We start from the raw sequence: 16657 nt of genomic DNA, 5'->3' as shown, positions 1-16657 counted from the left end.
ACTTACCATCAGGTGGAGTAGAGTCATTTGCCATCCCGGCGCATATAAAAAAAAATCCTGCACGTGTATATCCTTGGATGCGTGAAAGAATAAGCTAAACCTTCGCCTCAAGATAAAAGGGTTCCATGCTCTTATGTAAGAAAATCACCTGACTACAGTTATCACGTACATGACGATAGCTTTAAAATTAAAAAAATAAAATATTGAGCAATTTATTTACAAACATCCAGGATTCTAAACTTAAATGTAGCGAGATTAAGCGTCATATTGTTGTGCGAAGATTAAAAAACTACGATGACTATTTGTTTACATGATAAAGCCCGTTCATTGAAGCGCCTCAGTAAAAATTTAAACGTGGAATCGATAGGCCGTTTTATTTTTAAATAATATATAGAATGGTTTTAAAATTTGGAATATAACTTTATAGACCGTGTTGCGTTAAAATAATTTAAATTATCTGATTTAAAAAAAAAGAGTAAGTTAATTTTTTTATTTATTAAAATATTAATGGAATTGTAAATAATATTTTGTAACTAATATTAATAAAAAAAAGTTAATTTTGAATTTGATTTTTTCAGTTTTTTTTTAATTATGATATTTATTTATTTGTTTATTAGGTTTGTTAGCGATTTTTTATACTGGTCATTCTTACTTACATACTTTTATAATACATCTACAGATTATGTAAAATCATTTAAAAGGAAACACTGCATGCCTTACTATTACTTGCTACAAAAAGAAAAGATAAAAAACAAGTTAAGTTTGTAACATGCACACATTTTTAAAATTTAAATATGAAGCTTATTATTAAACCTAAAAAAGCTATACATTAAACCTTTTCTTTTCATTAAAAATAATAAAAGTTAAAATAATTTAAATTTAAAATGTAAAACAATCAACATAAAGACTAAAATAAAATCAGAACTCAATTTCATTAGTAAGACACACATTAAATTAATTTTATTTTAAAATTAATTTAAGAAACAGATATAAATATTTCATACTTTAAATTACATATTATTGCTTTTTTTAATTTAAAATTTTATGTTTTTCTCCCAAAGGAAAATCCGGTCTCTACTATTATTATTTACTGTTTTTTTTATCTAATAACATTTAGCGAAAACATTTTTTTTTAATTTGGCTGATAATAAAAGTATACTACATATATTATTTAACGAATGTTCTAAGTTTAAATTTTTTTATTCCATATTTATTTATTGCTTTTTTTAAATATTAATTAATTTATTAGACGGGCTACTTTTTAACAGACTTCATAAAAAAGGAAGTCGTTCGTACTTTTTCGTTATCATTCGTTTGTACTTTTTTTATCACTTCATAACTGTCATTTCCGAACGGCTTTTGAAAATATTTTTTTCGTTTGGGTATATTTTCCGTTTGATCCCATTTAAATTTGAAAGACAAATATCACGCCAAGTGTGGAAAAAATGGAGGATTATTTGAAGTCGGTTTTATTTATTGAACAGATAATTATTGATTGCCTGTTGTGTATTTCTTTTTTTTTAAATGATTTAAGTAGTTTGATATTACAAATTCTTATTTCCGGCCATCATCATAATCGAAATTTCAGGCTTAAGAATTTTCAGCTTATGTTAACTCTATGCGTGGTCATTTTTAGCTTCTAGGCGCAGCCTTGAGGCGGACTACAATCTTATGAAAGATATCAAGATGAAATCATAGATTTTTAGTAACATTTATAGTTTTAACATATTTCTAACGGTTTCTTATGGTGATATACTATGTTGTTACTATGGTAACAACTTATGGTAATATACTATTTTGACGCGTGTATTCTTGTAATGTAATAATTATAACGGTCAATGTCGCATATCACATTCTGATATTTTACGACCCTTTTCTGCGTTGAGTTTCGATTATGTTCTTACAGTTTGAATTAAGAATGTTAGATCCTACAAACGTTACGTCACTAGTTATCAAGTAAACGATAATTCCTTATCGTAAATTTAAAAATAAATTAAATATTATGTAATAAAAGGCACCCCTGTGCAAATTTTCATGGTACTAACCCCAGTTTTGGCTATACGTTGATATGTCAGTTAGTATATATATATCAGTATACAGTATATAATATACATTATAATAAAAACATACTTTACTCCATATTTATTATTCTATTAATAAAATAAAATGAATGCAATAAAATCCATTCACAATCGGAAACGCTGCTAAGGAAATACAAAAATTAGCACGAATCGATAAACATCACGTTAAAGCCGACTAATAAGTCTGATAAAAAATATATTTATCTCTAGATAATGATAAAACGGTCAAATATCTCTAGACGGTAACGCACACTGACCGTATCAGAGAACAAAAACACCCTGACTTTCAAACACCAACTTTTTATAGTATTCCAGCTTGAAGGGTGAGTGAGCCAGTGGAATTAGACGGGGGATTTACGGCATTACTTTTAAACGTCAAACACTGATCTCTCTCTTTCTATCATCATTGTTTTGGCATTTATAAGCACAAGACACATTGCTCAACTAATCAACCCCTAATAATAATAATCTTTAATATGCCGTGACGTGAATCTATGCTATTGGAAGCAGCTATTAGCAGAAGAGCCTGGTGCTCTATATTTGCAGAGACGAATTGGAAGAACAGATTTCAATCGATAATGTTTATCCAAGAATTCGTGTCAGAGAATATAACGCGAGCTAAGTTCCTAAGATCTTTATCCATTGCTTTATTTTAATTACTTTTTTTAATAAAAATTTAGATGCCGAGAATAATATTTTTTAGTATTTTTTGATTGTATTTAGCGTCCTATGTCGCTGTAATCAGAAAAAATTTACTGCACCCAGGTCAATCTTAACAGATATATCTATATACGTTATCGCTGATTACAACGTAAATGTACTGAATATATGTATATATATATATATATATATATACTATTCCAATCGAAATAGAAGTCAAGATAAGAACCTTAGATTTATATATTCCATGCGATTTGCTGATATGTGCTACGAATGGTTATCGATTAATATATCTTCATTTATAACTAACCGTCCAGGCTTCGCATGGGTAGGAAGGGTCTACAGCCTTTTCCAGCCACAAGGAGTAAGGCCAAATAAACAATTTTGACACCGATATCATTGGTCGAGATCTTGAATAATCTATGGTATTCACTATGGATTCGGGAAAAAATGGCGTTTTCAATGTCCACGAAGATGTTATCGGAATTATTATATTATAAATAATAATCGCATGCAATTTGTACATCTACGGTTTGTGTACCTTTACTCCTACTCTGATTGGAATTGGGTATATATATTTTTATATCGTAATACATAATATTATAACTCTTTTGGTTCACGCCGCGCACGCTAGTTAAACTCCCAATCGGCATGATTTTTTCCATATTCAACAATCATCGTCATATTTCAGTCAATTTAAATAAAACATTAATGAATAATACACATAATAAACTAATTACAAACGTATACCTCCCTCGAAAATCGTTTGTAATCTCTATCGTTCTAATGATAATGGTAGAATTATCGCACGAAATGCATATTGGGGAAATCATTATTTTTATTATTAATTAAAATAAAAATGTTTAGTAATATATAACTCTCAACGGACTTAGATTGGATTTGGATTGTATCTTAGCGCGCTATCTTTTAAGCTTAAAAATACCTACCCCACAATATATTATACGTCGCGATTGGAGGGTAGGACAAGTGTTCATACAAAACCTGACATCATCATTTGTTTTATAATACATATATAGAGAATATTAAACCATATTAAAAAGTGCCCGTACCTAATGTTTACAAAAATAAAACAACTGTTGTAAACACAGCACGCGTCGAGCGAGTCAAACTAAATGGTCACATTTGAAGGAGTGCAACTTTTTAACAAACTACCTTCAAATCCAAGGCATGTAAATTCGCTTAACACATTAAAGACGCGACTAGCCGCGTATCTTACAAAGGATCATTCGCTTCTAAGCAAGTAGTCACAATGTGTTAAATGTGTGAAAATTAATAACACTTAACTTTAAATTTAGGAAGCCGGGGAAATTAAGGAAGGAGGAATCTTATTGTTGATTCGTGAACTCGTTAGCACGGGAATCCATGGTGGGCGTTATGCTCAGGAAACGTTAAAATAAATGGACTGCAAAGTTGACTCTTGTTACTATTTTAATTACAGACACTTCAATTTCTTATTCAATGAGGGATTACACTAATAATTAGCGATTTAAAGCCAATGGGTTTGTGAAAGATCACCGCGTACCACCGCTGTCAACCAGTCCATGATTGACATGACGTTCGCCCGTCGTGACAAACGCAACTCCATTCGATGCTATCCGCTCTAAAAAACTAAGCAAAATAATCTACCAACGATAAAACAAAATAAATTATAACTGTCAAAATTAACTAATTTTTGTAAGCGTAGATGGTCTCTTAACCGACTCCGGTTTTGGTGTCGCACTTTCCTCTTATCTGTAGACAACATAAGACACTCTGTTTTATAATCCAAAGCTGTAACCATTACTCTGACAACATCAATTTGTTTCTCGTCTTCCAGGCCATGAAGTTGGTGATATTGTTGCTGTCAGCTGTCGCCACAGCGTGTGGTTACAACATTCTATGTATTCATTCGGTGCCATCGAAGAGCCACTACCTTTTGATGAAGGGCATCGTGGATCCGCTCTTGAAAGCTGGCCATCAGGTAATTTATATCTATTTAAAATATTTCACGTTTAAGCTTTCATAAAATTGAGTTTCCAAATGCATTATATTTGATGATGAAGACGTAACAGTGAACAAACCTGCGTTTGTTGGATGTTTATTTACCACATAGCTGACATTTTCCGGTGACATCAGGCCACAGTACATTATCTACCATTTTTACCACCAATATTTTGACACCAATCTCCGCAGACATGATACTATACACAGCTGTTAGAAATTGCTCTCGTTATTTAAGGAGAAAATAATTTAATTCATTCATTCAGTAATACCATTCATATTTCTCGGTGGTAGCTTCATGGAAGCCCGTCTGGGTAGACAACACTACATATTATTTGATGTACGAATGTGGCAGTGAAACTACAGGCATAAGGGACATAACATCTTTGTTTCCACGGTTGGTGGCGAATTTGCGATATAAGGAATAGTTAATACTTCTTACATCGTCAATGTCTACTGTAATCAACACCACCCGTAGACATTGGCGATGTAAGGTGGTCCGCGTACATAAATTAAAAAAAAAAAAAAACTATGAATCGGCTAGTACGATTACAGGCACGAGGGAGAAAAAATAGAAATAGAAGATATAATAATATCTTAGAAACCGTGCTTTCACATTGATGGTATAAGGAATAGTCAATATTCCCCGCAGATTATTTATAGCCTTATACATAAGTTGGTATATAAGAAGATCAAAAATATATTTAGAGATTGTTTGACCGTGACCATGGTGATCATGATAGTTAGCACGAATTCTTTCAAGGAGATAACTTATATACTCTCCTCTTCAGCTTCAACTTTTTCACCATTGAAACGAAAACCTTTTTAAATATATACACAGACATTTTAAAAATTTGGAAGTATATCATAAAAAATTCTATTTATAGATTTAAAAACTTATATCTTTTTCAGATAACGTTCATATCAACTTTTCCAGAATCGAAAACTGTGAAAAATCTCAAGTACATTGACGTTAGTCATATTAAAATACCGCCTCAAAGTGAGTCATAGATACATTACATTTAGTGCAAGTAAGTAAGTAGCACCACGCCAGTTATTCCACCACGCTGCTCTAATGCAGGTTAGTGGAACAGGCATGTTGCAGTGAACTTAAGTGAAATTAGTCACATGCAGGTTTCCTAACGATGTTTTTCCTCGTCATCGTCAAGCACGAAATGAATTAAAAGCACAAATTTAAGCACATGAAAATTCAGTGGTGTTTGCTCATGTTTGAACTGACTATCTTCGGTTAAGATTCACGCGTACAAACCACTGGGTCGTCTCGGCTATATAACATTAAATGTACAAACTTTGAAAAAAATTGGGTGTATTTTTGGTATTTGTTGTCTTTAGATTCAATTGGGAATACCCAATAATAATAGTAATAACTACCCACTCATTCTCTTAACTAAAACTGGTGCTAAGATCAAAAATATTCCTTCCAAAATGAGTAATAAGCTCGGTCACCGCCTATGCTTGAGTATCCGATGCTTGAGTGGCATACGAGACATGACCTTTTAGTTCCTGGGGCAATGCTGAAAAAACAATATTAGATTATTTTGACAAACAATTCTCAAAAGTTTGAAGTTTTGAAGTTATTGGTGTTACACTCCCATGCCCCATAACACAATAAGCTATGGGTTCTACGCCTGATCTTCCTTGATCTTGTAGAATTGCCGCCCGATTATGACAATGAGGGAATACAGAGTGCACCAGTTTATCTTTAGCAGTAACTGCCGAATTAGAACTCCATTTTTCTTGACGCTTTGTTTCGGAAGAAAGTAATAATAAACAAAGGGTGCTGTTCTACTAATCTATTACGATTACGATGTTCTTGATTCTATTCCCATACAACTTTGACTGTTCTATATTTATTCGGATCGAACCGAATCGATACGATGTTAACACTTACTGTTATGTTAAAACAAAACCTAATTTCTATCTATTACATCAATAAAAGATAAACCGCAACAATCACGTTTCCATTCGATTGCGATAAAGTGACAATTTGTTAATAGAATTGGCCCCCTGAATCATATCGCCGGAACACTGAAAACTATTTTCAAGCATAATATTTACTTTGAATGACTTTTCACTTTTCAGCTGACGATTGGCAGGACAAATCTAAGCAGAGTATAACGGTAATCAAGGAGCTCGCGAGGAACATATCCAGGGATGTCATAGGAACTCCAGCCGTCAGGGATGCACTGATCAAGGAGAAGTTTGATGCAGTGGTGACGGAATGGTTTTTCAGTGATACCTATTCTGGGTATGTATATTTATAAAACTTCCCCAGCGTTTGTCTGTCTGAACGCAGTTAAGACATAAATGACAGATAATTTTCATACGGTTTTCATTGGTGAAAACGGAGTTCATGAAGAAAGTTTAGATGAATAATTCATTAAGGTTAAATTAGTTTAAATTGATTGAAATATGACTGATGACACATCGACTGATCTTTAATGACATGCGCTGTGTATTAGAGTTATATGTATAGCTACGTTTTATGTAAACCCTAATTACACGTTACATTATTCACACACGGCCATCTGATCCCAAACTAAGAAGAGCTTGTGCTATGGAAACTAGACAACTGATATTACTCCAATAGTACATCCACTTGGCGTTTTCCAGACTAGACAAATATTAAAGGAACGTTTTTGTTTTCTAAACTCCGAACTGCTAATGAGAATTGTTTGAAATGTAAAACATTTTTATTGTTCTAACCCGGTATATGAAATCAAGACTTTTCAACTTACCATACTATTAGAAATATGTCATAACAATAAAAAAATAATATTAAAATATTAAAGGTACTAAAAATTGACAATGATCACAACTTGACTGATAGTACGCCTCAAGGATTCGTCTGAGCAAGCAAGTCAGTTACTCAGTGACAATTGTATTGTGTATACGTTTACATATAATTGTGAATACGTTTATAGTATATAGTTGTATATACAATGATAAAGACCGATTATAACAATAACAAATGGACCAAAAAGTAAGCGTGAATTTGACTCAAATATTTTTCTGACCAGATACGCGGCTGTTCAGCAAGTACCATGGATCCTCCTCAGCGGTATAATGATGCACACGCATATGGAAGGTTTAGTGGACACGGTTAGAACCATACCTACTATACCTTCCTTCATGGTTGACTCAACAATCCCCATGAACTTTTGGAGCCGTATACAGAATACTTTTTGGTACTTCTTAACGCTTACAGGATCGTTGTGAGTATATTTTTAGTATATATTTGTCAAATGGACGACCTGACGGTAAGTGATTGCCACTGGCCATAGTCATTTTCACTTAGAAATATAAACCATCCATATTTCGCCACACAACACAAAAAGACAAACCCACCTGGTATTACAATGCTAACGGGTTATATAAATTGTTTGGTAAGACCCCTCGTCTTACTGGTGGTAGGGCTTTGTGCAAGCTCGTCTGGGTAGGTACCACCCACTCATCAGATATTCTACCGCAAAACAGCAGTACTTGTTATTGTTGTGTTCCGGTTTGAAGGGTGAGTGAGCCAGTGTAATTACAGGCACAAGGGACATAAAATCTTAGTTCCCAAGGTTGGTGGCGCATTGGTTATGTAAGCGATGGTTGACATTTCTTACAATGCCAATGTCTAAGGGCGTTTGGTGACCACTTACCATCAGGTGGCCCATACGCTCGTCCGCTTTCCTATTCTATAAAAAAAATCTTTAGTAACAGAATCCTCTCTTATCACCAGAGGAATTGTTGTATGAGTGTCTGTGAAAAAAACACGTAATTCTTTTTCAAAATTTCAATTTGGATGTAGTGTATTATTTTCACAGTCTAAGCCCTTGCGAAGTTCCGTACAATTCTATAGGAACTCACTTCATCACTCGCCCGTTAAATGTTGACTTATGGTGATATACTATTCTGACGCGTGTATTCTTGTAATGTTATGATTATTACGGTCAATGTTGCATATCACTTTCTGCTATTTCACGACCGTTTTCTTCTAGAATACTTCTACTTGTAAATGAAGTATGTATTAAAAATTTTTCTCTGTAAATCATGAGTGTGGTACCGTAGACAGCTTAAATCTAGAAAAATATTTCTTCCAGAATGGACTATTCGTTGCAAAACTCCGACTACCAAGCCTACTTCAGTACCATCGCAAATGCCCGAGGAGTAACCCTGCCTCCTTACCACGAAGCCATACACGATATATCCATCCTCTTCGTCAACTCACACCCCTCGTTCTCACCAGCTCAGAGCTTTCCACCTAACGTTGTTGAAATCGGAGGTTATCACATCCCCGAAGAAATACCACCACTACCAAAGGTAAAGGATATATTAAATAAATACACCAAATTTTTTAGTGATTTTGAATTATCGAACAACAGTGTTTCTATCGTAGTATTCCAGTTTAAAGGTTGAGTGAGCCAGTGTAATTGAAATAAAGATATCACACTTCCCATTGGCATATTAGTGATGTAATAGAAGCTTAGCAATTCTTAGTGATTATGTACAGTGGTGACCATTAACTTATATGGTATGCCATTAATTAAAAAAAATCTTTTCCGGAATTCTATTATTGCTATCGTGGTGATATGTTATTCTTATGGTGATAACAATAAAGATATCATTATTATCATGTAATGACTATCCATGCCAATTTTACACGGGTGGAATAATGGCCGATAAAATGTTTAAATTGAAGGACAAACATATAAAGAAAATGGATTTTCTTTTAGTCTGGACCTTCCCATGCGTTCTAATTACAACTCTCAGCTTTCATCATAATCGCATGTATGGTTTAGGCGTGCATTAAGGACAAACATACAAAAAAATATTTATTTTTATAAATTAAAAGATCGATACGTCGTTTCATTTATTAGTGAAATAAAACCGCTGTTTCAAGGTGGCATTGTTATATTAGATGATTTGTTTTTTTTTAATGAAGACCAGCCTGATGATGATAATTAAAATTTCAGGATCTACAGGATATTCTAGATTCTTCTAAACAGGGTGTGGTATTCTTCAGCATGGGATCGATCCTCAAATCCACAGCACTGACAGAAAAGACTAGACAAGATTTGATCAAGGTGTTTGCCGAACTGCCTTACACCGTGCTTTGGAAATTCGAAGAACAACTCGAAGGTCTGCCAAAGAACGTCCACGTCAGATCCTGGATGCCACAGACTAGCATTCTTGGTTAGTATTCCAAAATTTCATTGTGTATTGATACAGCATGTTGGGATGTAATAAATTTATTTTAGTATATATAGCAGGGAATTCATAATCCAAATCATTTATTCAACGTAAGAATAACGTACAAAACAACGTAACGTAAAGAACAACGTAATCGTCAAAGTAAGAACTACCAGTTTAGAAAAGACAATAATCCAAAAAAAAGAGAACCAGAAAAGAATTCTCAATTTATTTGTTTTAAGACTCATTCAGATTGTCATATATATTACTAGCCAATCGTACCGGCGGCTAACGGGTACATAAGATGAAAAATGTACTTCGGATAAGATTTGCGTAAAATCCGTTCTAAGTGAGCGTCCACGTCGGGGAATGAACAACTGTGACAAATTTTAAGTCAATCGGGCGGATAATTTACATCAAACACAAAACACTTAACTAAACAAAACTATTATAAAGGACACACTTCAATTATATTATTTATTTTTAGCTCATAAAAACGTGAAAGTCTTCATCACTCATGGCGGTCTCCTGAGTACGTTTGAGTCGCTCCGGTTTGGGATCCCCATCATAGCCATCCCTGTGTTCGGAGACCAGCCCTCTAACGCGATGAAATGCGTGCGGGGAGGACACGCACTGATGGTGGAATTCTCACCAGATATGGGGGGGCCTCTAAAAGACGCTTTGAAAGAAATGCTGAGGAACGACAGGTGACTATTTATTTATTTAAGTAATTTTTAAGGACAAGGTACATACCACAGAAATAATAAATCACAATATTTACACGCAAAAGAAATTGACATTATATTGATTTAATAATTCATTGTGTATCAATCAATCTACAGCCAATCGTTGTCCACTGCTGAACATAGGCCTCTCCCAAGGTGCGCCAAAGCTCCCTGTCCTCCGCCTTCCGCATCCAGTTGGTGCCCGCCACCTTCTTAAGGTCGTCGGTCCACCTGGCTGGAGGGCGCCCTACGCTGCGCTTGCCGATTCGCGGTCTCCACTCTAGGACTCGTCTGCTCCAACGGCCATCGGTCCTACGACATACGTGACCAGCCCACTGCCACTTCAGCCTGCTAATTTTGCAAGCTATGTCGGTGACTCCGGTTCATTTCCGGATAGTCTCATTTCTGATCTTATCCTTCAAAGATACTCCGAGCATAGCTCGCTCCATTTTAAGACTTTGAATTTGTGGACTAGTCCCGCAGTTAGTGTCCACGTTTCGGCACCGTATGTTATGGCAGGTAAGACGCATTGGTTGAAGACTCTCGTCTTCAAACATTGCGGTATAGACGACTGGAGGACTTGACGAAGGTTGCCAAATGCTGCCCATCCCAAGCGAATTCTTCGATCGGCTTCCTTCTCGAAGTTATTCCTACCGACTTGTATTATCTTTCCCAGGTAGGTATATTCACTAACAACTTCGAGAGGTTTCCCCTCGACGTATATCGGTCCCGGCACGACATGCCTATTGAACATGACCTTGGTCTTGTCCAAGTTTATACCGAGACTGACACACCGGGAAGACTCGCCTAGGCTACGCAGCATTTCGGTGAGTTGTTCCAGCGACTCTGCTATGATGACGATATCGTCGGCAAATCGAAGGTGTGAGATGTACTCGCCGTTTACATTGACTCCATACTCAGTCCAATCCAGCGTCTTGAAAACGTCTTCCAACGCGTTGGTGAACAGTTTCGGGGATATTACATCCCCCTGTCTCACCCCTCTGCGCAGTTGGATCGCCTTCGTCTTACAGTCCTGGATATGTACAGTCATTGTAGCGGCGTTGTACAGATATCTCAGTACCTTGATATATCTCCAGTCGATATGACATTTTTGCAATGAGTCGAGCACTGCCCAGGTTTCGATGGAGTCGAAGGCTTTCTCGTAGTCCACAAATGCCATACACAGCGGCTGATTGTACTCTTCTGTCTTCTGTACAATCTGCCGAACAGTATGGATGTGGTCCACGGTGCTTTAGCCTGATCGAAAGCCGGCTTGCTCTGGGGGCTGGAACTCGTCAAGTCGTCTGGCGAGACGGTTCGTGACGACTCTTGAGAACAGCTTATACACGTGACTCAGGAGGGAGATTGGTCTGTAGTTTCATTAGTTCTCAAGAGGGGTTTATCACCTTTCTTGAAAAATAGTACCACTTCACTCCCGCTCCACGTTTCCGGGGTCTTGCCATGTTGGATGACGGAATTAAAGAGGCTTGCTAGCTCTTTCAGGACCGGAGTCCCGCCTGCCTTAAGCAACTCTGTTGTGATTCCGTCATCTCCCGGAGCTTTGTTGTTTTTAAGCTGTTCTAGAGCCGCCCTAATCTCTCCTTGGTCAACGACCGGGAGCTCCTCGGAGTAATGGCGCATAAGAGGGGCGCGCTGGTCATCAATACTGATTCCCACGGGTTTATCCGATCTTGAAGAGAACAACTGCCCATAAAACCTCTCTACTTCTCCGACAATCTCAGGCCTAGAGGTAACGACCCCACCATTTTCAGTTTTAAGTTTTGTCAGACGCGGCCTCCCAAACTTGCGAGCGAACACTTTCGATCCCCGATTTTGCTCAATCGCAGCCTTGATGGCACGGGTATTGGAGCGTCGGAGATCGCGTCGCGTCAGCGTTTTTATTATTCGATTTAAGGCCTTATCTGACAAAAACGATGGTAGTTCTCGTCGTTTTCTCATGAGCTCGAGTGTCTCAGCAGAGAGTTTTGGTGCGTTGTCTCTTCTCTGTGGCGGAAAACACTTGCGGGATGTGTTTTGCAGTATTTTGACCAGCGTGTCGGTTCTCTCATCAATGCTGCTTATGGTTTCCAACGCGGTGAATTGATTTTGAAGTTCCATTTGGAACTTTTCGGAGCCTTGAGCAGCTTGGAGCATGGTAGATCGGAGAGTAGACCTCATCATTCTCGATCTTTCGGCTTTTAAGTTGATATTTAGAGTGCCTCGAACCAAGCGGTGATCACTTCCGGTATTAAACCTGTTGATCACTGAAACATCTCTAAATATGTGCCTTTTATTCGAAATGATAAAGTCTATCTCGTTCCTTGTCACGTTATCGGGGCTTCGCCAGGTCCACCTCCTCTGAGGCTTCTTTTGAAAGAAAGAATTCATCAAAAAGAGCCCCTGCGCTTCGAGAAAGTTTACCAGCATTTGCCCCCTGTGATTTCTGCAGCCCAAGCCGTAAGGTCCGACTTTCGATTCACTGCTATCTTGTACTTTAGCATTAAAGTCTCCCATAACAATATTGTAGTGGGCCTTCGAGGTGTCGTTGAGAGCCTTTGCGATGTCCTCGTACATCGCTTCGACCACATCATCAGAGTATGTCGAAGTTGGCGCATATACCTGTACGACCTTCAGGGAGTACCTGTCGGAAAGTTTTAGGACAAGGTACGCTACCCGGTTCGACACACTACTGATTTCCACAATGCTGCTAATGAGATCCTTTTTGACTAGAAAACCGACACCACCCTGGGAGAGGTTATCACCTTCGCGGAAGTAGAGTAAGTTACCGGACTCTAGAGTTATCGTGTCCTCCCCCTGTCTTCAGACTTCAGATAACCCCAGTATATGCCAGTTTATATGACTTAACTCTACTTCTTATTCGGCGAGGTGATGGTCCAGCCTCATCGAGCGTCCATTGTACGTTGCCAAGTGAAGTCGTCTTATATGGTAGCCTGCCGTGAACCGGTGATTCTTAGCACCCCCTGCCCTGCCGATACCGCGACCGCTACCTTGGTCGGGCCTAGCGGGCTTGCCGGTAACTGGGGGCCTTTTTTTGGGCGCATCTGCCATTTAGGAGGGTTTACCCATACTCGACGCGCTGGGCAGGCGTGTTGGCGAGCGCAGTAGGGGGGTAAGGTGTTTATGGGGGGGCGGACGCTGCTGCCCATCCCCCCTTTTCCCCGTCCCTCAGTCGCCTCTTACGACACCCACGGGATGAGATTGGGGGAGTACTATTCTAAGCCGGTACTCCACGGCGTATTGTGTATACGCTGAAGTAATAATGTCCTCCAGATCGATTTTCTGACATAAAAACCCAATAACTTTTTATTGGCCCGACTTGGTAATTTAACCCAGGACTTCCGGGTCTGCGGCCTTACATCAAGCCACTAGACCAACGAGGCAGTTTAAGCCGAGGCTGAATTAATATCGGGGGATCAAACGGTAAATGAAAATAAGGAAGAGCTTTCCACTGTTTACACTATAATTTAATTTCTCCGATCAATTTAACATAATCACTTCACATTACATATATTTAGTAGTGAATCTAGACGGCGCGATTCAGAAAACTGACAGATTTTATTACCGCCATCTATCGCTACAAAGTACTAATATACGTTATTATAAATTGATTATTTTTTATTGTAACTTTCTGCCTCTCTGGCCTTTGTTCGTGGTTATGTTCAAAAATTCTAATCGAAAAACTCCGAAAGGAGTTTTTGAAAATATTTATCACCGTCTTTGTACGAAATGGGCTCAACAAGACTATATTTCAAACCTTAATCAAAGCCCTCACTTATAATTAGAGTTTTTGTAGCAACCAGACCAACTCTGTATTTTATATTGATGGGTCAGCGATCCAATGTATCCAGGGACAAAGGTTTTAACGTCAGGAATTTATAATTTTTGGCAATGGCGGAAACGGCATATTTTTCTGACAGTGGCATTATTTATGGGTAAACGAGACGACTTACCATCACGTGGCCTAATTACTCATCTTTAGAAACTCATTTTCCTTTACTACAGGAGATATATATTTTTTAACATATAAAAGTGTAGTGCCTCGCAATTCTCTTGATTTGAACAGCCTCTCATAATAACTACGCATTTAATCTTTATTATTTCGGTTCTAAAATCGTTAATTAATATAAATTAATAATATTATAACAGATACTACAAACGAGCCAAGTACTTGTCGAAAATGTTCAACGACCGTCCCGCGACCACCACTCACCTCATACAGCACTACGTGCGACTAGCCATCGAGAGCAATGGTATGTCAATGGAAATAAACAACCATAGTTATTTAAATATAAATAGGTAAGCGCTTATATAATTGTTACACTAAGGCCCAGTTTCCACCAAAACGCAGAGGACCAGTACCAAAATTATTTACTATTTTATTCTACTCTATGCCTAAGGCCTAGCCAGAATAGTCATTTTTAGCTTCTAGTCCATATATTATTGTCATTATTGGTCTTTAGTCTTTGTGTACTATTAACGTATTAAGTGTCACCGAGTTAACTGAGATGGATTACTCACAGGCAGCCTTGAGGCGGACTACAATCTTATGAAAGATATCAACATGAGATCATAGACTATTTTCAATACTTTTTATACTTTTGACATATTCCGAACATCCAGCAGGAGAGCATTTACAGGCTATCGCTTCATTAACTTTAATACTAAAGTGTGGTATTTAAGTTGCTTGATTCATTTTCAGGCGCTCACCATCTCCGCTCCAAGGATCTACTATATTCGTGGTACCAACTGTGGATGCTGGACCAGGTCGCTTTAATTCTTGTTATAATGTACATTATATACAGAGTGTTTAGGAAAATTGTTGGGTGTTTTAAAAAAGGAAAAAATGTAAAAGACAAGAAAGAGAAAAGACTTTAAGCATAATTTATTCTATAAGTGGTTGGGAATGGTGTGTTCTCCTATAATTGGTGGTACATACATTTGAGTGGTTGGAAAGCATGTCTTTTATATACAACTGTTGGGGATCCAAATAAAAAAAAATTAAATATACAACTATATCGTTTTAATTTGTCCTTCAAATCCTAACATATATTAAGTGTGAATAATATTTTTCTAAATTCTATGCTAATAAATGAGACTTTTTGTAATGCTTAACTGTAATATATTGCTAAAACAATACAGCCCCGGACTTAAGCCTCCAAAGCTAAGAGCCTAGAAGCCCAGCCAAAAGTAATATAATTTATTCTAACCACCTTGGAATGGGCGGCCACAAATCCCTGGGGCCGTGACGTGGGGGGCTCGTGTGTCCTATTTCACACAGCCCTGTGGAGGACGGCAGCCGGGATGGCCTCATGCTGCCGTACGCACTAACGAGGAGTGTGTGGAGCGAGTTTACCTTCGCCCCTTGTGGAGAGCTCCGCCGAGCGGAGCACAGCACGGGCCGCGTATGCGTTATATCAACACGATCCCGCAGTCTCTCCGATCCGTGGTGAGGACGTCTATCGTAGTGGTTTTAGTGGGTAAGAATCCCACATAACCCCCATGAGAGCCGAGTATGTGAATGTTTCCACTACGTGAATAAAAAAAAAGGGTGGCCACCAATGACAAGTGCTAGTGGCATTGAATTTCAAGTTACGAAGAAGATTTTAGTATGTAATTATTTCACGTTCTTCTCATTATTAATATTATAAATTCGAAAGAATTATTATAAATTATTATTTTAGGTAGACTGTCAAGTAAGCCATCTTATGGTATGTTGTCACCACCCATAGATATTGGCGCTATTTGAAATATTAACCATCCTTTACATCGCAAATGCGCCACCAACCTTGGGCACCAAGATGTGCCAGTTACACATGCTGACCCTTCCAACAAGAAGACAATAATACTAAGTGTTGCTGTTTGGGGGTAAATATACGATAACTGTTACCAAGATGAGCTTACACCACCAATTAAAACTGTGTAAAAAATCTCTTCAAAAACTAAAATAATTTTACCTTTGTCTCGTTAACT

General features: G+C 37.4%; 1 protein-coding gene across 1 annotated transcript; it reads left to right on the top strand.

Moving 5' to 3' along the window:
* The first annotated feature begins 354 nt into the window (after nucleotides 1–354).
* Nucleotides 355–15562, top strand: LOC126779394 (UDP-glucosyltransferase 2-like). Its single transcript, XM_050503316.1, has 10 exons — nucleotides 355–475; nucleotides 4579–4722; nucleotides 5655–5742; nucleotides 6846–7011; nucleotides 7784–7978; nucleotides 8852–9071; nucleotides 9725–9944; nucleotides 10429–10648; nucleotides 14834–14937; nucleotides 15387–15562. The coding sequence occupies exons 2-10, from the start codon at nucleotides 4582–4584 to the stop codon at nucleotides 15560–15562; spliced, it is 1530 nt and encodes a 509-aa protein (XP_050359273.1). The 5' UTR covers nucleotides 355–475; nucleotides 4579–4581.
* Nucleotides 15563–16657: the final 1095 nt, after the last annotated feature.

The sequence above is a fragment of the Nymphalis io genome, chromosome 29 (assembly GCF_905147045.1).
Source record: "Nymphalis io chromosome 29, ilAglIoxx1.1, whole genome shotgun sequence".
Classification (NCBI taxonomy): domain Eukaryota; kingdom Metazoa; phylum Arthropoda; class Insecta; order Lepidoptera; family Nymphalidae; genus Nymphalis; species Nymphalis io.
Note: the sequence above shows the minus strand (reverse complement) of the source record. Positions and strands in the feature narration are given on the sequence as shown.

What these genes read in the sequence shown, in the direction of transcription:
- LOC126779394 (XM_050503316.1), top strand. Translation starts at nt 4,582, where the DNA reads ATGAAGTTGGTGATATTGTTGCTGTCAGCTGTCGCCACAGCGTGTGGT. An exon ending in TATTAAAATACCGCCTCAAA is followed by an intron (nt 5,743 to 6,845) that starts GTGAGTCATAGA and finishes TTCACTTTTCAG; the next exon opens with CTGACGATTGGCAGGACAAA. An exon ending in GCCACAGACTAGCATTCTTG is followed by an intron (nt 9,945 to 10,428) that starts GTTAGTATTCCA and finishes ATTTATTTTTAG; the next exon opens with CTCATAAAAACGTGAAAGTC.